We start from the raw sequence: 22,981 nt of genomic DNA on the forward strand, positions 1-22,981 counted from the left end.
GAGGAGTGTTCTGACCAGTGTGGGGTACAGGTAGGAGGGTTGGTCTCTTCCTGGCCTCCCTGCAGGGAGCAGCCCAGACTATGGCTGTCTTTGTGCCTCCCCAGTGTAACTTCCACCCCCTTCTCCTTAAACTCACAGGCCAACTGTCCTGTGCTCAGGCCGGCAGGGCATCATCTCTAAAGACTGCTGCCTGCCTGAGGGGAGAAGTTGACTCTCAGGCCAGGCTCAGGGGCTCACACCTGTAATCTTAGCACTTTGGGAGGCCGAAGCCGGTGCATCACTTGAGTCTAGGAGCTCAAGACCAGCCTGGGCAACATGGTGAGACCCCGCCACCCCATCTCTATACAAAATAAAAAATTAGCCAGGTGTGGTGGGGCATGCCTGTGATCCCAGCTACTTGGGAGGCTGAGGCAGGAGGCTCACTTGAGCCTGGGAGGTTGAGGTTGCAGTGAACTGTGATCACTTTAATTTTAGAATTCTGGGCCAAATTTAAATGTTCTCTCTTTCATTAGCCTTTGCTGGGAAGCTAAACATTTGACTGTAGTTAGATGTGTGTGTGTGTGTGCGTGCGCGCGTGTGTGCACGTACATGTGGAAATACCTACCAAGAACATAATCCTCTAATGGTGACAGGGAAATGTTCTAGACCAATAGATTTAGTTTTTCGGATTCTCCGGAGTTAACCGTGACCTGGTTCCCCAGCTTTGTTCAGAGACTGTTGGTTACATAGCACAGGCCTGGCACTGAGTCCTGCTTGTAGAGAAAGGGTGAGAAGTATTTGGAGGCCTGCGAACCTCTTTGAGTATCTAGTTGCTGCCCTGTGGGAACAGGTTATTTTGTTTGACTCCAAGGCTAGAGTGAGAACCGGAGGTTAGGAGTTGCAGGGAGGCGGAGTAGCTCGTGGTGAGCAGGACCCTTTCCCAAGGAGCTTTCACCTGTGGAACGGGCCGAGGGTGGCGGTTATCGTGGTGGAAGCAGTATGGGGCCTGATCTCTCTCTCTCGGTCTTCTGACCCGAGTATCCCATCATGTTACGAAGGCTCGGGGGAGCAGCAGAAAGCACCTCGAGGTCTGCGCTGGGATTTCCCTGACCCACCCTGTCGCACTGGGAATTCGTGGCCCACTCTCATGGCCCTTTCTGGCAGCCTGATTCCCACGGCCCTGAATCATCCTTAGATTGTCACACAGGCCTGGATCCAGGCCCCTCAAGGTTAGCCGTTCAGGGGACTGCAAAGAGGCCGAACCATGGTATAGACTCCTGATTCTGCCATGCACTGGTGGAGGTGGGCTCTGCTGGGCTACTGCCCACAACCCAGCTTTGTATCATTTCAAGGCTGCCTTTAGAACGAGATTGTTTCTGAGCTGGGAAGGCGGGAAGCTGCTACAGGAGAGCATTGGCTCGTCTCCGCGCGGCTGCCACCTTGTGGGGAACTCAGGCAATGGCAGCCGCCTTTGTTCCCCAGCAAACCAGACTCATTTGGAGCCAATGGGGTTCTCACTTGGCTTAGGGGATATTTAGAGAGTAAAACATTTGAGGTAATTTTTTTTTTTTTTTTTTTTTTTTTTTGAGACAGAGTATTGCTCTGTCACCCAGGCTGGGGTACAGTGGCACAATCTTGGCTCACTGCAACCTACGCCTCCTGGGTTCAAGCAATTCTCCTGCCTCAGCCTCCTGAGTAGCAGGGATTCCAGGTGCCCACCACCACGCCTGGCTAATTTTTGTATTTTTCGTAGAGACAGGGTTTCACCATGTTAGCCAGGCTGGTCTCGAACTCCCAACCTTGTGATCTGCCCACCTCGGCCTCCCAAAGTGCTAGGATTACAGGCGTGAGCCACCGTGCCCGGCCTGAAGTAATTTTTAATTGGCATTTTTGAGGTATTGCTCACCAATCAGGATGCTGGACCTTTACAGACGTGGGTGGAAGGCATTGGTTGACCAGATTTCAGGAGTTTATTGACCAGATTATGGTCATGGGTAAGCCCATTCCTTTTTTTTTTTTTTTTTTTTTTTGAGATGAAGTCTCGCGCTTGTCACCCAGGCTGGAGTGCAGTGGTGCGATCTCGACTCACTGCAACCTCCGCCTCCTGGGTTCAAGCGATTCTCCTGCCTCAGCCTCCCGAGTAGCTAGGATTGCAGGTGCCTGCCACCATGTGCAGCTAATTTTTGTATGTTTAGTAGAGACAAGGTTTCACCATGTTGGTCAGGCTGGTCTGAATCTCCTGATCTCAGGTGATCCGCCCACCTCGGCCTCTCAAAGTTCTGGGATTACAGGCATGAGCCACTGTGCCTGGCCAGGCTTTTTTTTTTTTAAAGATTTTAGATGTAGAGCAGGCACTGTCAGTGAGGTTCTGGTTCTCAGTGTGCATTCCTGTTTTGCAACAGTGATGCCATTTTACAAAACAGTGAAGATTTTGACCACCTGAAACACCTGTGTACTACTTTTTCAAATAAATTCTATATTTTGGTAAGATTTCCCTTGAAAGAAAATGTTCCACTTTAAAAATAAATGAAGGAAAAAGAATGAACCTGAAACGAACCAATCCTCCCTCCCTCCCTCCCTCCCTCCCTTCCTTCCTTCCTTCCTTCCTTCCTCCTTCCTTCCCTCTGTTTCTCTCTTTCTCCTCCCCTTCCTTCCTTCCCCTCTTCCTTCCCTCCCTCCCTCCATCCTTCCGTTTCTCCCTCTTCCTTGACTTCCTCTTTAAGAGTCTACAGTCCTAGGATCTAATGCTTAGGCCTTAGAGGAAGGAGCTTACTTTCTTGTTGCTATGATTCTGACTTTTAAATTAAGCCCTCTTTTGCTTTTTGTGTTTTTCATGTTTATTGAGGGCTGACCCTAACTCCAAAGAGAATATTCCATCGTCCCAGGTTCTGGATCTCTAGGCTGCAAACATTTGATAACCCAGGCCCCCACTGAATGAGCCAGGGAATTCCTCGGCTGTTGGAGCTGGAAGGGCCAGACAAGCTTACCTGGTCTAGCCTTGGCATTTGAGGAATCCGGAAGCTGAAACCCAGAGAGGTGGAGTGACTCACCCCAGGGCTCAGATCCCATGAGGTGCTTAGACGAAGCCAGCAGCCCCCCTGGCAACCTCTTAACTCATCTTCTTGGTTTGGTTTTTTCTCTATAACAGCACCCCAAATGAACTTTAGTGCCTGTCATTCAGAGTAGAATGCTGTCTAGCTTAAAACCCTCCACAGCTTCCTGTCTCACTCAGGAGACCGTCTTCACTGTGAGCCCTGCAGCCATGGCCACCCCCATGCCCACACCCACTTCTCCAGGTCCCCTTTGAATCCACCTCCCGCTGTGCACTGGGCTCCTGCTACTCCGCCCTGCCCCTCCCCTCTCTTTATCTCTAGAACACGCCTGCAGGCCCTGCCTCTGGGCCTTTGCCCCTGCCCTCCCCTCTGCCCGGTGTGCTCTTCTTCATTTGCCTCTGAATTCTGAAGTCACCTTCTTCAAGAAGCCTCTTCAGCCTTAGTCTCCCTCACAGTCCTCCCCTCTGCTACTCAGATGGCTCTCTCCAGCCCATTATACTGTTTTATTTTTTATTTTCTTGATAGTTCTTACCTTGCTCTGAAGTTACTTTATTTGGCCTGTGTGTCCACACCCTCCAAATTAGGATAAAAGGCCCACAGGTCACAACCTCTTTCTTTCCCGTCTGGCATCACCAGCACCTAGAACAGTGCTAGACATATTAGGTATTTGCATGGGATGCGAGGGTACCCTACACCATGGAGGGTCACCCTAGGGCTTTTGAGAGTCTTTAGGTCCGATTTACAAAACCTGATTCTGGGCTATGTGACTTTCTGGGAGGACTCACAAGATTCAGTATGTAATTATACTCAATGGCTGACATTTATTACAACAAACGTACACAGAGCAACGTCGGCAAAGGGGAAAGACGCGTGAGGCAAAGTCCAGAGGAAACTGGGCCCGAGTTTCCAAGAGTCCTCTCCTGGTGGAGTTTCACCAGATGCACTGAATTCCTCCAGAATGGAATCCCAACAACACACGAGAAGTGCTGGCCTCCACGGAGGCCTGTTAGACACTCAGTGCCCAAGTGTCTTACTGAGGGCTGGTCATGTGGGTACCTCTGCCTAGCATGTACCCAGATTCTGTACTCCCAGAAGAAAGCAGGTGTTCAGCATAAGCCACTTTGTTTGTACGGGCTCAGTACCAGAGCTGCTTATATCACCGGAAGAAAGTTTTACATCAGCCTAGAGAACTGTTTACTGTTTGGGTTCCTAGACACCATTCAGTAGGGTCAACCTTGCAAGCAGGTCTTTCTAAGGATATAGAAATCTCAGGTCAGCTGTGTTAATTAAGTGTTCTGCACAATACTTAGTAAATACTTGTGACTGAGTGAATCTAAATGAATCAGCCCAGTGTGACTGCAAGGCCTGGAGAATTGGACCTCAAGACTCTCAAAAGCCCTAGGGTGACCCCCCACCTTGCCATCAGTCCCACCCTCAGACAGACAAAAGTGAGAGTGAGAGGTCTCCTCCACCACCTCCCCCAGACCCTTGGTAAGTGGGACTGTCTGGTCTCCAGGTGTTGAAGCACAACGGGTCATCCGAGATTCTCAACAAGCTGTATGACACGGCCATGGACAAGTTGGAGGTGGTCAAGAAGGACTATGACGCCCTGCGGAAGAGGTACAGTGAGAAAGTCGCCATCCACAATGCAGACCTGAGCCGCCTGGAGCAGCTTGGGGAGGAGAACCAGCGGCTGCTGAAGCAGACGGAGATGCTGACCCAGCAGAGGGACACGGCCATCCAGCTACAGCACCAGTGTGCCCTCTCCCTGAGGAGGTAGGGCTAGGGCCACGGGGGGCTGGGGGCAAATGGGTCCTGTAAGATTCCCAACCACCCCCAGGTGATGAGAAGAGCATGAGTTACGGTGCTTTTTCAATCAAAAAATGCTTCTGACCAGGAAACCTTTTTTTTTTTTTGACTAACGAATCTGTCTTGGGAATCCTGGCTCCCTCCTCCCATCTGAACATCCCTGTTTACCTTCAGGTCCACAGACACCATTCAGTGGTTAGCCTTGCAAGCGGGCCTGTCTGAGGATGTAGAAATTTCAGGTCTGCTGTATTAACTGCGCTACACAATGCTTAATAAATGCTGGTGTGTTCTGAGCATCCTGTTTCTTTGGTCCCTGCCATGTGCCTCTGCCCTCTGTGGCAGTCACCCACCTAGCAAATAGGAAAGTTAATTCTCTGGGGTGTGTGTCTTCTGTTATCTTTAGAGATGTGATATATGCCCTCAAACAGTGTTTTGTAGAGTATGTGCCTGTGAATCACCAGTTCTCTGGAGCATTTATCAGTTTCACATGAAAAGTGCTCTCTGGCGATAAATAGGTTTGAGCATTGCCAGGTTGAACCCAGACAGATGTCTGTGCTGCAGGACTTCTCAGAGCCTTCAGTGTGGTGGTGTGCAGTAGATAGACTCTCCAAGAGGCAGCCAAGATGCAGAGTTTCCCAAACGTAAATCATCAGATAAGATACTTTTTTTTGGGTCATGGAGCTCCATGCAGAACCGGCGTCTATGGACCATACTGAGAATTGCTGGTCTGGAGCCATGGGCTGTGATTTGCAGGCTGCCTGTGTGGAAGATGCCCCCCGGCCTGGAAGGACCGAGCTGTGCTCTTCGAGCGAACTTGATGACCTTGTCACAGGGCTGTACTGTTCGTATCTGTGAAATGAGGCGGTTTGACTAAATGATCGTTAAGGCCTCTTTATGCTGTTATCCTGGCATTGTTTTGTTTTTATTGTTTTTTAAAATTAATGTGGCTTGACTGTGGGAGAAATACGCTGTTGTTTCTAGTGGAGCGGAGAGCATAATGTCCTCAGTTCAACTCCTGGCATTTGTAAAGGGCTGAGAAAAATTCCAGGTCTGGGGGCACTGGTACTCCGTGACTTTTCTCTTGGGGGCGGAGAGAGTGACTTCACTTGAAATTTCACGCTTGACTGTCCAGCACCACAGAGCTGGCGGGAGGCAGCAGCGCAGCTGGCCACTGACCGGGCAGCGCCCCCGCCCCTCCCACGTCTCGCCACCTCTCTCCCCAGGTTTGAGGCGATCCACCATGAGCTGAACAAGGCCACAGCGCAGAACAAGGACCTGCAGTGGGAGATGGAGCTGCTGCAGTCAGAGCTGACCGAGCTGAGAACCACGCAGGTGAAGACAGCGAAGGAGTCGGAGAAATACAGGGAGGAGCGGGACGCTGTGTACAGCGAGTACAAGCTCATCATGAGTGAGCGCGACCAGGTCATCTCTGAGCTGGACAAGCTGCAGACCGAGGTGGAACTGGCCGAGTCCAAGCTCAAGAGCAGCACATCTGAGAAGAAGGCGGCCAGTGAGGAGATGGAGGCGCTGCGGCAGGTAGGTGGGTGGGCTGGTGGCTGGCTTTCAGCCTCTCCTACAGCGTCCCGGGAAGAGGGGCAGCAGAGTGCATGGTGTCTGGATTAGAAGCCTCCTTCCCATTGGAGTAAAGGGCTTCTGATAGGAGGCCTAAGTGCAAGCTGGGTTATCAGACACCACCGAGGTAACTCCTGAGCTCATGCTCGATGCCCAGCTCTAGTCTGGATTACAGGGGACAAGTGGGGAGGGAGGCCCAGACATAGTCGTGGATACCTGGAGCTTACACACCAGGAAGAGTCAGATGACGCGCACCGATACTCTCACACCCAAACCCATTGCTACGTAATTGCAGATCAGTCTCATGCTGAAAGTCAGTGATATCTCAAGGACTTGCTTATTATGAAGCAAGATACCAAGGCCAAGTTCCTAAAGCCATAGATATGTTAGGCCTCTTGCGTCTGGAAGAGTACCCTCAGGGGCCCTTCTCCACCAGCAGTGTGTATCTGATCGAGTCTGCTCTTGAAAAAGTGTTTCAGGTTCCTGCTGGGAAGATGTGCTACTAGGCTGAGCCTACTAGTTCTTCTCCTGAAGCCTTGCTGTCTGGGGGCCACACCTCCAGGGTTGGGGAGCTGGGATGTTTGATAGCATTGGATTGCGCCACCTAGCTCAACTCCTGGGTGGCCAATGTGGATTTTCTGCCTCCTTCCTACCTGTCAACTTCTCATCGTGGAGCTCCTTGCCCTAGGTCTAGCTGAGCCCTGCTGGGGCTTGGATGGGCCCATGGAGATTCCCTTCAGTCTGTGTTGTGTGTGGCTCTGATTAGAGCTTCTAGACTTGATCACAGCAGATTTTTTCCCCTATCACAATAGTTCTCGGATATTCATGTCCCTCTATTCTCCTGCCTTTCTGTGCAGGTCAGTTGGAATGCAGCTTTCAAAGGTGGTTTATGAGAAGCAAAAAGCAAGGCGTTAAAGGTCAGGCAGTTTGGCAGGGGTGGTATGCATTGGATCATTACTACCAGGTCCTGCCATACCAAATGTGAGGCAGGTGATGCCTGATGGGTGACCAGCATGTCTTTCAACTGATACAACTTCTCTTCACGCCCGGGCAGTGATAGGGGATGTGGGGAATGCATGAGACACAGGCCCCTTGCTGAGAGATGGCCCTCCTCAGTCATGTGGTCTCAAACCTCTCTAGGCCTCTGTTTCTTTTTTTTTTTTTATGAGACCAAGTCTTGTTCTGTTGCCCAAGCTGAAGTATAGTGGCACAATCTTGGCTCACTGCAACCTCTACCTCCCGGGTTCAAGCAATTCTCATGCCTCAGCTTCCCAAGTAGCTGGGGTTACAGGCGTGCGCCGCCACGCCTGGCTAATTTTTTGTATTTTTAGTAGAGATGTGGCTTTGCCATGTTGGCCAGGCTGGTCTCGAACTCCTGGACTCAAGCAATCCTTCCGCCTCAGCCTCCCAAAGTATCGGGATTACAAGCATAATTTCACCGCCTGGTGAGCCACTGTGCCTGGCCTCTGGGCCTCAGTTTCTATTTTTAATTTACTTTTTTGTTGAGACAGCCTGTCTGTTCCCCAGGCTGGAGTGCAGTGGCACAATCATAGCTCACTGTAATCTCGACCTCTTGGGCTCAAGTGATCCTCCCACCTCAGCCCCCCCAAGTAGCTGGGACTATATGCAAGCACCACCACACCCAGCTAATTCTGAATTTTTTTGTAGTGACGCGGTCTCACTATGTTGCCCAGGCTGGTCTCAAACTCCTGGGCTCAAGCGATCCTCCTGCCTCGGCCTCCCAAAGTGCTGGGATTACAGGCGTGAGCCCCTGCACCCAGCCAGCCTCAGTTTCTTCATCTGCACAATGGAATGGTGGTTGTGATGAACAAATGATTCAATATAGAAAATACATCATCGTGCCTGCACAAAGCAACAGTGAGTTGAGATGGGCATTCATTATTATGCCCATCTGAATCTTACTACTCTGTTAGGATTAGGGTGAACCTCATTAAACTGTTTCTTTGGGTAAAAATGGGCCAACCAAGTAATGGGAATTTCGTACAAGGAACCACCAAGACTTCTGGAGACCCTTGAGGCAAAAGCCAGTGTGAAGATGAATATTTACTGCAATGAAATTTTTGAAAGTCTATTAGAATAAATATTTAGTAAGTGAAGATAATGCATTAGAACTTGGTAATCATCCTAGAAAAACCATGAACTCATGTTCACATCCTGGGATCTGAGCACATAATTGTTGGGGGAAAATGTCAATATCAAATAAGGAAAACAAAATGATGAAGATGGAAACTTGGAAAATGACCAAGTCAGTAACTGCTGTGAAATGTCAGAATATCAGACACATGCCTGGGGAATGACAGCGAGCCCGTGCGGATGGAGTTTTGAGATTTTCTTTTTTCTTTCTTTCTTTCTTTCTTTTTTTTTTTGAAACGTACTTTCCCTCTTTTTCCCAGGCTGGAGTGAAGTGGCACGATCTCAACTCACTATAACCTCCACCCGTTGGGTTCCAGCGATCCTCCTGTCTCAGCCTCCTGAGTACCTGGGATTATAGACACCTGCCAGTACGCCCAGCTAATTTTTGTATTTTTAGTAGAGATGGGGTTTCGCCATGTTGGCCAGGCTGGTCTTGAACTCCTGACCTCAGGTGATCCACCCACCTTGGCCTCCCAACATGCTAGGATTACAGGCCTGAGCCACTGCGCCTGGCCAAATTTTGAGATCTTTGAAGTTAATGGTGAAGACTCTTTGTAGAAATGTAGAAAGCACAGAGATGTACAGAGAACACCTGAGTTCCCTGCGGTGCTGGCATCCAGCAATGAGACCTCCAGGCCTGACGTCCTTGGGGCAGCCGTCGCCTTCCCAGCACTCAGGCGAGCCCTTCAGCCTGGAGCCCGCCTCCAGCCTCCACAGGGGGTATTGGCTGGGCACCAAGTGCAGCTGTCAGCTGAGACAGGGATCTTTTCCAGGCCCCGTTCCGAGTCAGCAGGCAGGAGATAGCCCCCGCTGCTGCCCGTCAGCTCCTTCTCAAGTTGGTCTGGCTTCATGAATAAGAGCACTCTCCACTGGCAAGAGCAGGCCAGGAGGGGTGGGCAGTGAGGCACCCTGGGGATTGGCCCCGCCACCACACTGGCTGCTGCCTGTCAGGGGTCAGCTGTGGGGGGCCTTCTGGCAGGTCTAGCTCCCTCACCACAGAGCTGTCTTCATCCTGCTCAGCCCGAGGGCTGGGCTTCAGTTTCTGGTGTTGTGCTTGCATGCCCCTGTCTTCTATCTGCACCCCTTGCTCCATTTTCCCTTTTCCTTCTCCATGCCCTCTCTCCCTTCTGTGTTCTTCTGAGTGGGCTGAGGCGAAGAGCACCGGGAGGGCCTGTCAGGGTCTTTGACAGGTTGGCTGTGCCCTCACCTCCTTACCAGCTCCCAGAGGGGAGATATCCTCAGGAGCTCCCCCAAGGCCACCCTCCTGCCTCAGGCCAGGAGCTGACCTTGTCCAGCGAAGGCTCATTGCTCCCAGGAGGAGGGAGGAACTGCCTGGGGAGTTGAGGTTGGCACCACTGGAAGCCGTACGTCACTGCTGCCTATTGCAGAGATCTCCCAGGTTCCAACGCACTTTCCCAGACGGGCCCTGCTCACCGAACCCTGTCTGTAGAAGGGCAGCCCCCCAAGCTCCTGCCGTCTGCTGCCCTGAATGCAGTTTCATGTCCAGCTACAGGTCCTAGTTGAGGAGCTGAGCTCAGCTGTGGTGGACAGACTGGGCAGTGCCAGGGGACAAGGTGAGGCAGCACTGGCCTTTCCAGAACTTAGATGCAGAGGGCTGTTGTAGCAAGAGAAGCTGCCCAGGAAGCAGAGGGAGGTGCCCTCACCTGAGAGCCGTCTGCTCAGGGGCACCACTCCACACTTGGGCCCAATCCTCCCCTGGGACCCTCGAGTGGGCTCTGGCCCTCTGGGGCTGGGTTGCAGCCCATGGGCCTTTCTCACCGGCCTCATGGCTGGGTCTGGCAAGTGTCTTGTGAAGACCGGCCCATCTCTTCCCACGCCTTTGCTCACCCAGCACTGGAAGAAAGAGACTGCAGGTGGCGCTTTTAGAGCAGACTCAGACTGACATCTGATGCCTGGGGTAGAGTCTGCCTGGGGTAGAGGAGCCGGTACTGATCATGAGTCAGCTCTGCAGGATGGGGGAGCCCTGGTGAGTCACTTCTAGATCCTGCGGTTCCTCACCAGTGTGATCAGAATCAATCAGTCGGTCACTTGGGTCTGCTGGGCTTCCAAATTTTACCATTTTTTTAAAGGTACCTCTTTCCCCTCTTCCCCCTTCACTAAAACTAAGTGTAGTACTTCTTGTATTCCATATAAGGAAGCAGTATTTGGGGATGAATTCATTTTGGAGACCAGCAATGGTGTGGAGCCCAGGGGAAGGAAGGGAGCTGTGGGCTGGGGGAGCTGCCCACCTCCTACACTGCCTCTCCTCCTGTCTGCACCTGGGGCCTCCCTAGATGCTCATCCAGAGCACCATGGAGAAACCTTTCAGGGAATCCACGTGGTAACATGTGTCAGCTCTAAAACTATCCATAAATATATTGTAAAACAGTGAGTCTAATGTAAATTTTGAAAAGTATTGTTTATCATAAATTCTTGACTAAATTAATACACTTTTTTTTTTTTTTGAGACCGAGTCTCACTCTGTTGTCCAGGCTGGAGTGAGTTGGCGCCATCTGGGCTCACTGCGACCTCTGTCTCCCAAGTTCAAGTGATTCTCCTGCCTCAGTCTCCCGTGGAGCTGGGACCACAGGCACATGCCACCATGTCTGGCTAATTTTCGTAGTTTTAGTAGAAATGGGGTTTCACCATGTTGGCCAGGCTGGTCTCGAACTCCTGATCTCATGTGATCTGCCTGCCTTGGCCTCCCAAAGTGCTGGGATTACAGGTATGAGCCACTGTACCCTGCCCCCAAATAATAATTTTTAAAATGAAAATTTAAGGATTTTTTTTTTGAAAATAGCAAACTAAACAAACACGGCATACCATGTAAAGCTGAAAAAATAATCAAAACTGAAATGATTTGAATGACTCCCAGGAGTCCGAGCAAAGCCAGCCACTGCACTGGCACCCTCAAGCTTTGATGGTCCTTTTTGTGCAAATTGTTTTTCAGCTCCTCTGCCTCAGTTTTGAGAGGTGGGGGGATTTATCAACTGACTGTAGGTGTTTTCTTGTCAGCTTCATTCTCTTCTCTTGTTTTCTATGTCTGAGATCTTTCTGAACATGTTTTTGCAGAGGCTGCCATCTCCTGTTCTCCGGAGAATGATCGTTAGAGGGAACGGAAGCTTTCTTCCTGTGCGTGTGTGTCTTCCTGTGTCCTAGCACTTGAGGGTGGAGAGTCTCGGGGCGGGGACAGCAGTGTCATCACCGCCTCTGTTGTCATGCTTCTGTTTTGCGTGTTTGGAAAGCCTTTGAGCCAGGGGAGGAGTTATTCTTGCAGTAAACACTCACTTTGTCATCCATCATTTCTCCGTGTTTTCTAAGGATTATAGAGGTGTGGAGGGGGCTTTTCATGTGAGTGCTTCTAAGAGTTTGACTTGAAATTTTAGTGGAGCATATAACTCTCTAGGGTTGTGCCAAGATATAAATGCTTCGGATTTCAGCTTTTTAAACGAACTGAGATACACAGCACTTCACCAGCAGGAACACCGATGTATTTTTGTCTTTAAAAATAACTCAGCTTGCCAGATTATAAAAACCAGGATCACAGACACGTGGGGGCTGTGGGGGGGGGGGGCTGGTTAATAGGACAGTGGCTGTGGGGTGTAGTCACTGGGGGTATGGGTGGAGGGGGTGTGCTGCGATGGGCTCAGTGTTTCCATCCAGCTCCCTAGAGCCTCAGCCTTGACCCCTGCACTGGTGGGAGGCACTCCTGGTCCATGAGGCTCAGCAGCCTCTCCCTCTCCCTGCCCCTTACTCCCACCAGATCAAAGACACGGTGACAATGGATGCTGGGAGAGCCAACAAGGAGGTTGAAATCCTTCGAAAGCAGTGCAAGGCTCTGTGCCAGGAGCTGAAGGAAGCCCTTCAGGAGGCGGATGTGGCCAAGTGCCGGCGGGACTGGGCCTTCCAGGAGCGAGACAAGATCGTAGCAGAGCGTGACAGCATCCGGTATGGGGTGCCTTTGAGCTGGCGTGGGCTTGCATCTCCCCAGGATGCGGGGACCTGCTAGGGTCTGTTGGGAGGGTCCGAATCGTTTGCTGTGTGTCCAGCTAAGGTGGGAGGGACCTGGGCTCCTCCTTTCTCACCCCTAGTTGATGCCCCAGCCTTGCCTCTTAGTTTTAGAATTTTCCATTGTTTCTCCCTCCCATGTCACTCAGCCCTATATGTCCTGAGTATGTACTATGTCCACATGAGACGCCTGTGAAGGGGCATGAGGCCAACCTCTTTTATTTGAGGGCTTCTGATGAGAAGAGCACATCCGAAATGCGTCCTTTTAGCAGTATTCCCCAGGCGCCTACTGTGTGCCAGGGTCTCAAATCCCTGGAGCAAAGAGACCTCGGGAGAGGCTTGGGTGGGCAGGGCAGTGAGGGAGGAAGATGCGTGACTGAGCTCCAGGGCTGTGGGGGGCATGCAGGGCTCCCTGGGGTGTGGGGAGGTCTCCCCAGAGAGCATGACATTTGAGCTAGAACTGGAAGCACGAGTGGGGTTTTTCCAGGTGGAAAAGGGGGAAGGGCATTGCAGACGGAGGGGACCTGTGGCGTGTGCTCAGGGCAGGGACATGGGTGAGTCATGGAGAGGGCAGGCTGGCGAGATTCCCAGGGGCAGGTGTAGAGGCCTTGAAAGGGAAGCCAAACAGTGTGGACTTGATCCTGGCTGGGGAGGATCCAGGAGTGGCTGTGGTCGTGATGATGTTTGGGGTGGGGAGAGATAATGTCTTGGTATTTGGGAGGTTTCCAAAGATTCCTTGTGGTTGGTCAGGGGAGAGACCAATGTCTCTAGGGGCTGATCAGGAGATGAGGATGGCTAGGTGGTGAGGCCCTGCCAATGGAGAGCACAGCTAGGTGCCCAGTGCAAGGGGAGGGAGGCCCAGGGGCTGCTCCCTGTCTGCTTCTGCCCGGACCCCTTCCACGGGTGTCTCTAGGGGGCAGTCCTTAGCCAGGCTCTGACTGAGGTTGGGGGAGATTTGAGGCTGTGGAGAGGTAGGAACCAGTCCTCTGGGTATATCCATTTATGGAGGTGGCACAGAGCCCAGGCTCCTCCACAACCAGGTCATCTGTCTCCACCTCCTTAGGGTCCTCTTTCGTAGAGTCTCACCAAGCTTGTACTTTGCACCTGCACAGAGCTAAGAGAGACAGAGATACATGAGGACCGGCTGCTATCCGAAGGGGCTCCCATCCCAGTTGCAGGGTACAGGGATAGCTCTAGAAAGCTCTGCCTGTGGGTAGATATGAGACATGGGGTAGTGCTGGAGCACAGGCCTGCCAAGCAGGTGGGGGTGCTTCATATAGAGGAGAGCCACCCCTGGCCCCTCAAGTTGACCTTAGAACAGTGAGTGTGTGCAGAGGGTGGTCCTTAACCCCAGGCACATTGAGGGTGAAACGGGGCATTGGGAACCTGACACTTGTTGCGGGGTGACTGTGGGGGTATATCTTCTCTGCACAGGTCCTCCACGTTCCCTCTGTCATGCACTGGGGATGGCCTAGGTGGTCTTACCCCCAGATTCGCAAGCGCTCCTGTGCATCTGGGGATGGGGCACGTGCCGGCAGGTATTTGGAGTGAGGCAGCCAGGCCATCCGCTGCAGACCGGGAGCCCTCTTCCCCGTGCCCCTTCAGGTAACCTTGTCTGCTGCTCCTTCCACCAGGACACTGTGTGACAACCTGAGGCGGGAGCGGGACCGTGCGGTGAGTGAGCTGGCCGAGGCCCTGCGCAGCCTGGATGACACCCGCAAGCAGAAGAATGACGTCAGCCGTGAGCTGAAGGAGCTCAAGTAGGCTGGGACGGGCTCACATCTGGGAGCCCAGGGCCCCTGTCCCTTCTGGGCAAGGCAATGCTGAGTGCATTGGCCAGGGCCTCATCCTTCTGTGTCGACCTGGCTGTTTGTCCCTTCACTTCACTCTGTCTTGCTCTGTCAGTCTGTAGAATGGGTTTGAATGTTATCTCCATGCTGGGTTAATTAGAAATTCTTAGGCCAGAAATTCTTAGACACAGGGCAGGCACTGTGTGCCAAGGCACTAGGAAGGGAGGGCCTTGTTCCCAAGCAGTCCATTCGGGGCAGGCATGCACGTGTTACCCATTCATTCATTCCCCTACTCACTCACTCGCTGAGATTTTTCAAGTACCTGCTCTGTATGGGCCAGCCTCCATTAGAGGCACTGGAGAAATGGCACTGACAAGCATATCAAGCCCCTTTCCTCATGGGCTCACAGTGCACACAGACCAAGGTTGGGTCCATCTAAGAGACAAGTAAATCAATGAGTAAAATGATGACAGATTGTGATTTAGAGTTTTAAAGGCAATTGCAACCCCCATCCAGCAGTCTGTTCTGCCTGTGTTATTTGGATGCCCATTTGGAAGACTGTTTGGGGTGTCAGACATCCTCCCCTTGGTTACAGCAGCCTCCCAGGGTGTCATTTAAACACACTCAGTGGCCTTTAGTAGTGCATTGAAATACAAAGATCAGGGTTTAAGCATAGAAATTGGCAGAGCCCAATAGGCCATGGTCTAAAACCCAAATCTAGTTGGAAAGCAGTGGCTCTCCATCCATTATGTGACATTTCCCTAGCTGTTAGTGTGGTGAGGGGGCAGTGAGAAGCTCGTGTGTGCGTGCAAGTGTGCAAGCCTTGCACACTCAAGTGATGCCCTTCAGAAGGGAGTGACAGCTTCTCTTCTTTTCCATTCAGTAAAACTCCTAATGAGACAAAGAGCTCCGTTTATTCTGTAAAAATCCAGACTCTCTGGAGCTTGGAGCTTGGGTGCTCTCAGGAATATTTTAGGAGTTAAGAGGCAAGGCAGGACTCTTCACAGGGACCATCTTGGGTCTAGCAATGTGATGGAATCAAGGAGTTCTCTTTGAAGGGAAAGCCTAGAACCTCTGGGGCGTGAACATGGGATGTTTTGCCTCTTGTTTGGGCCAGAGTTGCCTGAAGCTTGTGCATTCAGCTTGTGTGTTCATTCAGCATGTTTGCGTTTGTGCCTCCTGTCTGCTAAGTTCTCTAACTGGCAGGATGCGGGTGAGGGGGTCTGTGTTGCTGCCTGGGAAGCCTCAGGCACTCCCTGGTAATTCTAGATGAGACAGGTATAGGGAGCATTGAATGCTGAGCTCGGCTGCATTGGCCTGGGGAGGGGTTGGGGCAGCTTGGAAGGCATTGGAGCTCTGCCCTGGAGGCTGAGTGGTATTCTAGAGCCGGCTGGTGAGAGCACAGCCTAGGCAGAGGTGCGGCCCTGGAGCTTGTCTGCTGGAGCAGGAAACACAAGTAGGTCAGGAGCCCAGTGGGCAGCTTTCATGAACTGGCAAGGCAGCCTGGACCCAGATTTCAGGGAGGGTGTCACAGGCCAGTCACCTGAGAATATAATGAGGCTTCTGAGTCTCTCTTTCACATCCTTGTTACTGGGTCTTTCTCAGAACTAGTATTTTTAATTTTGATGAAGTCAAACCTATCTTTTTTTTTTTTTAAGATGCAGTTTCACTCTATTGCCCAGGCTGGAGTGCAGTGGTATAGTCTTTGCTCACTGCAACCTCTGCTTCCTGGGTTCAAGTGATTCTTGTGCCTCAGTCTCCCAAGTAGCTGGGATTACAGGTGCATGTCACCACACCTGCCTAACTTCTGTGTTTTTAGTAGAGACGGGATTTCACCATGTTGGCCAGGCTGGTCTTGAACTCCTGGCCTCAAGTGATCCACCCACCTCGGCCTCCTGAAGTGTTGGGATTACAGGCATGAGCCACCACGCCTGGCCATCAGTGAACATTTTTTAAAAGTGTAACAATGGCATTAAAGGAAATGTTAAGAACTACGTCTTCATCCTAATATAACTATTTAAGTGGCATTTCTGTTGCTGCTTCTGTCAGTTTGCATTTCAATTTGTGATATATTGGTGTTAACTTTTATCCGAGGTTAAGGGATTTAGGTTGAGATTCATTTCTTTGGCCATGGATGTGTAGTCGCTCCAGCATCATTAATTGGAGGCTGTCCTTCCTCTGTTAACGTATGCACCTTTGGTAGCTTGGGGCATTCCTGGGTTCCTTATTCTGTTCTACAGACCTGTGTGTCTGTCTCCCTGACAGCAGCACCGTCTTGATTGCTGTAGCTGTATACTACATCTTAAATTGGATAGAGTTTCCTCCCACTTAGTCATTTTCAAAATTGTTTTAGCAATTCTGATGCCTTTATGTATACATTTTAGAATAGCCATCTGTATCTACAAAAAATCTTGTTGGCATTTTGATTTTATCTTTTAAATTAAATTTTATTTTTTTGAGATGGAGTCTCACTCTGTCGCCAGGTTGAAGTGCAGTGGTGTGACCTCTACTCCCTGCAACCTCTACCTCCCTGTTTCAAGTAATTCTCCTGCCTCTCAAGTAGCTGAGATTACAGGCACATGCCACCACGCCCAGCTAATTTTTGTATTTTTAGTGGAGACGAGGTTTCACCATGTCAGTCAGGCTGGTCTCGAACTCCTGACTTCAGGTGATCTGCCCGTCTCGGCCTCCCAAAGTGCTGGGATTACAGGTATGGACCACCGTGCCCAGCTGGCATTTTGATTTTAATTGTGTTAAACCTCTAGATAAATTTGGGGAGAATTTGTCTTTTTTAAAAAAACCACTGTGAAAACTCACAGATACCCCAGAAGCCTTGACCTGACTCTCCGAGTTACTGGGAAACAGTGGGGAAAGGAACCTGTTTTAGCTCTCACGAACTGCCTGCCTCATGAGGTTCAGAGCCGTTACGCGGTGGGATGTTTCACCTCCCAAGGGGCTTTCACCATGGCTCTCTCTCTTCACAGGGAACAGATGGAATCCCAGTTGGAAAAGGAGGCCCGGTTCCGGCAGCTGATGGCCCACAGCTCCCACGACTCGGCCATTGACACGGATTCCATGGAGTGGGAAACGGAAGTTGTAGAGTTTGAGAGGGAGACGGTAAGCTGCCTCTGATGGTTCTTCTCTCCTTCTCTGATGGATGAGGGAGGAGAAGGTGACCCTCTTGCGGTATCTCCCAGTTTCAACAAGTTTGGAGGTTCTCCTTTTCCTCCCAGGAGTGTGACAGCATCCTTTCCCGGCAGCTGTCCAGGCTAGGTTGCAGCCGGGGAAGGGCAGGGTCCTGGGGGGATGCTGACAGGGATGTCTGTCTGCAGTGGCCAGAAGGGGCAGGTTGCAGGTACTCATAGGTTTCCATCTTGGGGATGGAGTGTCTCATCAGATGAGGTGAAGGGACAGTCCCCCACATTGGAGTGAGCAGCTCAGGGGCTTAAGAGCCAAATGTTTCTGTCACTGCTTTGTGAAATGCGTTGCTGTTGCTGCTGTTTTTGCAGGAGGATATTGACTTGAAGGCACTGGGGTTTGATATGGCAGAAGGTGTGAATGAGCCTTGTTTCCCGGGGGACTGTGGCATATTTGTCACTAAAGTGGATAAAGGAAGCATTGCTGATGGGCGCTTAAGGTAAGAGTTGAGGCCCAGGCCCTGGAGGTAAGGTGGGGCCCTTCTCCCCAGTGCGGAGGACCCGAAGAGAGCCAGGTAGCACTTAGGTGAACATTTCCCAGCCTGAGATCTGTCCAAGGCCTGCAGTCTCAGCAGCTAATACTGCTCCAAAAAGAAACAGTGCTTCTCAGTTGCCTCTGAATCTGATTATTCTTTAGTTACCAGGTGCTGTCTTTTGCTCCTTTGGGTGGGAAAGTGCTCAGGGGGTATGTGTGAGAGCCCAGGACGTACATGGCATGCTCATTCAGGGAAATAGTCATGATGATAAAATAGCTAACACTATTACAGTGCTGGCTGACTGCTGAGTACTGGTTTAAATACTTTATAGAAATTAATTGATTAGTCTTTACAACCCTACAAGGTAGGCGTGATTATTGCCCCCATTTTACATATGAGGACATTGAGGCCTGGAGGGGCTGGATCATACAACTAGTAAGTGGTAGGGCCAGGATTTAAACCCAGGCTGTCTAACCTCAGCATCTGCAAATTTTACCAGTGTGCACTCCTGCAAGAGGAAATTTTCTGAACGTGTATGTGAGGCACCCACTCCTTGGCAGTCAGCCCCCTGAATGGTAGTGGTGGGCGGCTAACCGCTGGTCCCACAGCCTCTGTGGGTGCTGAACTGGCTGTGCCCCTTCTCAGGGTCAATGACTGGCTGCTGAGAATCAACGATGTGGACCTCATCAACAAGGACAAGAAGCAGGCCATCAAGGCACTCCTCAACGGGGAGGGGGCCATCAACATGGTCGTGCGGCGGAGGAAGTCCCTGGGTGGGAAGGTGGTTACGCCGCTGCACATCAACCTCAGTGGACAGAAAGGTAGTGGGCCTGTGGACATGGCAGAGTGCCTCAGGTGGCTGGGGCCCTTTTTTGTGGACAGGTGCCAGGGGTGCCCCTTAGAGTACCTCATTCACAGGGATGAGGGGCCGATGCCATTTAAATGTAGCCCATGTGCTTTCCTGGCAGGAGGTTGTCTGGGCCCTGAGTCTTGCTGTCTGAGTGTTTGATTTACCTGGGCAGATGTAAGGGCAGATGTAACTGAGCCCCCAATTGGTGGGACTGGGGCAGGGTGCAGGGGTAGAGAGGGTGCAGCCTGCTGACATCCTCTTTTGTGGGAAGATGGTAACAAAGATGAGGTAGGGTGACCGGGGCTGGGCAGCGAGGCCAGGGGCTACCCAGTGACCTCCTGTGGCTTGCAGACAGCGGCATCAGTCTGGAGAATGGAGTGTATGCTGCCGCCGTGCTGCCCGGAAGCCCTGCCGCCAAAGAAGGGTCCCTTGCTGTGGGAGACAGGATTGTTGCGGTAAGTCTCAAGGCAGGAGCCAGGGTAATCTGCTGTGCATAGACAGATTACATTTGGGAGGTTTGAGCAAGAAGTAATGAGCAAAGATTTTATATTTTCCTTGTTCTGGGCATTGTACTATGTGAACATTTAAACATAGGTTTCCTGATGGTATATTTCTATTTACTGTAGAAAATTAGGAAATAAAAGGTCTAGGAGGGAAATAAGAATCAATTGCGTTGCTACCATGTGTAGATAACCTTTCTCCATCTCTCTCTGTCGCTCAGGCTGGAGTACAGTGATGCAATCCCAGCTCACTGCAACCTCCAAAGGCCTAAGAGGGAAATAAGAACCACTTGCTTTCGTACCACCTGTAGATAACCTTTATTAACTTTTTTCTTTTCTTTTTTTTTTTTTTTTGATATGGAGTCTTGCTCTGTCGCCCAGGTTGGAGTGCAGTGGCGCAATCCTGGCTCACTGCAACCTCCGACTCTTGTGTTCAGGTGATTCTTCTGCCTCAGCCTCCTGAGTAGCTGGGATTACAGGCGTGTGCCACCATGCCTGGCTAATTTTTGTACTTTTATAGAGATGGGGTTTCACCATGATGGCCAGGCTGGTCTCGAATTCCTGACCTCAGGTGATCTGCCCGCCTTGGCTTCCCAAAGTGCTGGGATTACAGGTATGGGCCACAGCGCCCAGCTTTATTAACATTTTAAATGTAGTTCTCTACATTTAACGTTCTCATTAATGTTTATCAAGGACAGTTTAAAAAATTGACATCATTGTGTTGTGACTTAAACACGACCCTTTTTTAAAAAAACTAAATGTAATACCTATTTTTAAATTTTTTTGTTACCAAAGTAAGTCCTATTTGTTGTAAAATAGTCAAGCAATACAAAAATATGTAAAATGAAAAGTGGCAGTCCCTTCCCCCTTTAATCCTGCTCCTAGAGATTGTCCCTGCCCCCATTTGGAAGATAAGTACCCAGCCCACATAAGTGCCCCTACAAATCTATATATACCTAGATAGATTTCTTGGTTTTGTTTTGCTATTTATGTACAATAATGGGATCTGCAGTTTGCATCCTACCTTGGATATCTTTCCAAGTCTAGCCTGGCTAATGTTACCCACCTTATGGTATTTTGTTGTTTGATTATATGTAGTATAAATTATCCCCCCCGATGGACATAGAAGTTGTTTGCAGGGTCTGCAATTGCAAACAGTCCTGCATTTAACTTTACCTGTGTGCATAGACCCTCTGGAGACACCTAATGGTATCTCTGAGACTGAGCTACAAATGCCATGAGATTGCTGAGTCATAGGACATGCAAATTTAATACTTCTAACTAACCTTTTAAAACTGAAACTGCCAGCAGGGCGCGGTGGCTCACTCCTGTAATCCCAGCACTTTGGGAGGCTGAGGTGGATGGATCACCTAAGGTCAGGAGTTCGGGACCAGCCTGGGCAACATGGTGAAACCCTGTCTTTACTAAAAATACAAAAATTAGCCGGGCTTGGTGGTGGATGTCTATCAGCCCAGCTACTCGGGAGGCTGAGGCAGGAGAATCACTTGAACCTGGGAGGCAGAGGTTGCAGTGAGCTGAGATCACACCACTGCCCTCTAGCCTGGGTGACAGAGCAAGACTCCTGTCTCTAATAAATAAAAAATAAAAACTGAAAATGCCATACACTTTTTCATGGCATACATACAAAATTCCAATAGTACAAAAGGCAAATAGTGACAACTACTCTTCCTCTGGCTAGACCTCTTGTGTAATACTTCCCACCTCGATGGCAATCACTGTTAACAATTTATTATATTATGTCCCAGAAACTTTCAAAACATGTACATCTCACACATTTTTGGGGGGTTGGGGTAACCTGTATGGGATTATAATATACTCAATTGCTCATCTTGCTTTTTGTTTTATTTTTATTATTTTTATTATTTTTTAAGATGGAGTGTCACTGTGTTGCCCAGGCTGGAGTCCAATGGTGTGATCTTGGCTGACTGTAGCCTCCACCTCTCAGGTTCAAGTGATTATCCTGCTTCAGCTTCCCAAGTAGCTGGGATTACAGGCACATGCCACCACACCCAGCTAATTTTTGTATTTTTAGTAGAGACGGGGTTTCGCCATGTTGGCCAGGCTGGTCTCGAACTCCTGACCTCAAGTGATCCACCTGCCTTGGCCTTTCCAAGTGCTGGGATTACAGATGTGAGCCATCACACCCAGCCAGATTTTAGCAGCATGTCTTGGAGGTCCCTCCATATTCATATATTTTTATTTTTATTTTTGTTTGAGATAGTCTCACTCTATTGCCCAGACTGGAGTGCAGTGGCATGATCTTGGCTCACTGCAACCTCTGCCTCCCAGGTCCAAGTGATTCTCCTGCCTCAGCCACCTGAGCAGCTGGGATTACAGACCTGTGCCACCAAGCCCTGCTAGTTTTTTTGTATTTTTGGTAGAGATGGGGGTTTCACCATGTTGCCCAGGCTGGTCTTGAACTCCTGACCTCAAATGATCTGCCCTTAGCCTCCCAAAGTGCTGGGATTACAGGTGTGAACCACCATGCACAGCCCATATTCACGTCTTTAGATCTGTCTTGGTTATTTCCATAACTGCATGTCATTCCTTAGTGACAGCAGCCTAAGCTGTTGATCAGTCCCTCCCGAGGGATAGTCTGGGCATCTCTGCCTTTACTTACATCTGTGTCGTGCTGCATGGCCACTGGCGTGCCGCTTCATAGGGACCCAAGAGTGTGCCCTGGGGTACATTCCTGGGGTGAGGGTTTGCTGGGTCAGAGGGCATGAATGTTTAACATCCAGTGAGATCTTCCCCCTTTGCTCCAAAAAGGTCATGGCTTTTTCAGTCTTCCCTGCAGTGTGTGGGGAACTCATTGCCTCACATCTTTGCCAGTGTTTTTCAGATTTTTGGGGGAGCCAGAGTATCAAAGCTATATGGCCATTATGAAAAATTTTTAAATGTGGATATGTTATAAGGAAAAAAAACACAAATTAATTTACTACTTCAAGATAATCACTCTGCAGATATTTTAAAAAGAAAACTTGACTTTGGCCAGGCGTGGTGGTTCACGCCTGTAATCCTAGCACTTTGGGAGACCGAGGTGGGTGGATTGCCTGAGTTCAGGAGTTCAAGACCAGCCTGGGCAACACAGTGAAACCCTGTCTCTACTAAAATACAAAAAAATTAGCCGGGCATGGAGGCATGCGTCTGCAATCCCAGTTACTCGGGAGGCTGAGATAGGAGAATTGCTTGAACCTGGGAGGCGGAGGTTGCAGTGAGCCGAGATCATGCCTCTGTACTTCAGCCTGAGGGACAGAGCGAGACTCCATCTCAAAAAAAAAAGGAAAAAAAAAAGAAAATTTGACTTTGAAATGATTATAGATTCATAGGAAGCTGCAGAGATAGTACAGGGGTTTCCTATGTACTCTTCTCCCTGCTTCCCCTCATGGTTGCACATTGCATGAGTATAATATCAAAGCTAGCATATTGACATTGGTACTGTGTGTGTGTGTGTGTGGTTGTGTGTGGTTTAACACATGTTGTTCTGTGTAACCACCACTATAATGAAGATGCGTAGCTGTTCCATCAGCACTGAGGTCTCCCTCCCTCTGTCCATTTGTAGTAACACCCCC

At 50.2% G+C, this 22,981-nt stretch overlaps 1 protein-coding gene across 1 annotated transcript in view; it reads left to right on the forward strand.

The window, feature by feature from the left end:
* DLG5 (discs large MAGUK scaffold protein 5) overlaps positions 1-22,981 on the forward strand; it is a 134,224-nt gene that overhangs the window by 77,014 nt on the left and 34,229 nt on the right. Inside the window, exons 6-13 of the mRNA XM_025396339.1 lie at positions 4,549-4,808; positions 6,065-6,377; positions 12,331-12,515; positions 14,210-14,335; positions 17,350-17,482; positions 17,875-18,002; positions 18,684-18,859; positions 19,240-19,343. Of these exons, the coding sequence (XP_025252124.1) occupies positions 4,549-4,808; positions 6,065-6,377; positions 12,331-12,515; positions 14,210-14,335; positions 17,350-17,482; positions 17,875-18,002; positions 18,684-18,859; positions 19,240-19,343 (1,425 nt within the window). The remainder of the gene's footprint in view (positions 1-4,548; positions 4,809-6,064; positions 6,378-12,330; positions 12,516-14,209; positions 14,336-17,349; positions 17,483-17,874; positions 18,003-18,683; positions 18,860-19,239; positions 19,344-22,981) is intronic.

This window comes from Theropithecus gelada, chromosome 9 (assembly GCF_003255815.1).
Source record: "Theropithecus gelada isolate Dixy chromosome 9, Tgel_1.0, whole genome shotgun sequence".
Taxonomy (NCBI): domain Eukaryota; kingdom Metazoa; phylum Chordata; class Mammalia; order Primates; family Cercopithecidae; genus Theropithecus; species Theropithecus gelada.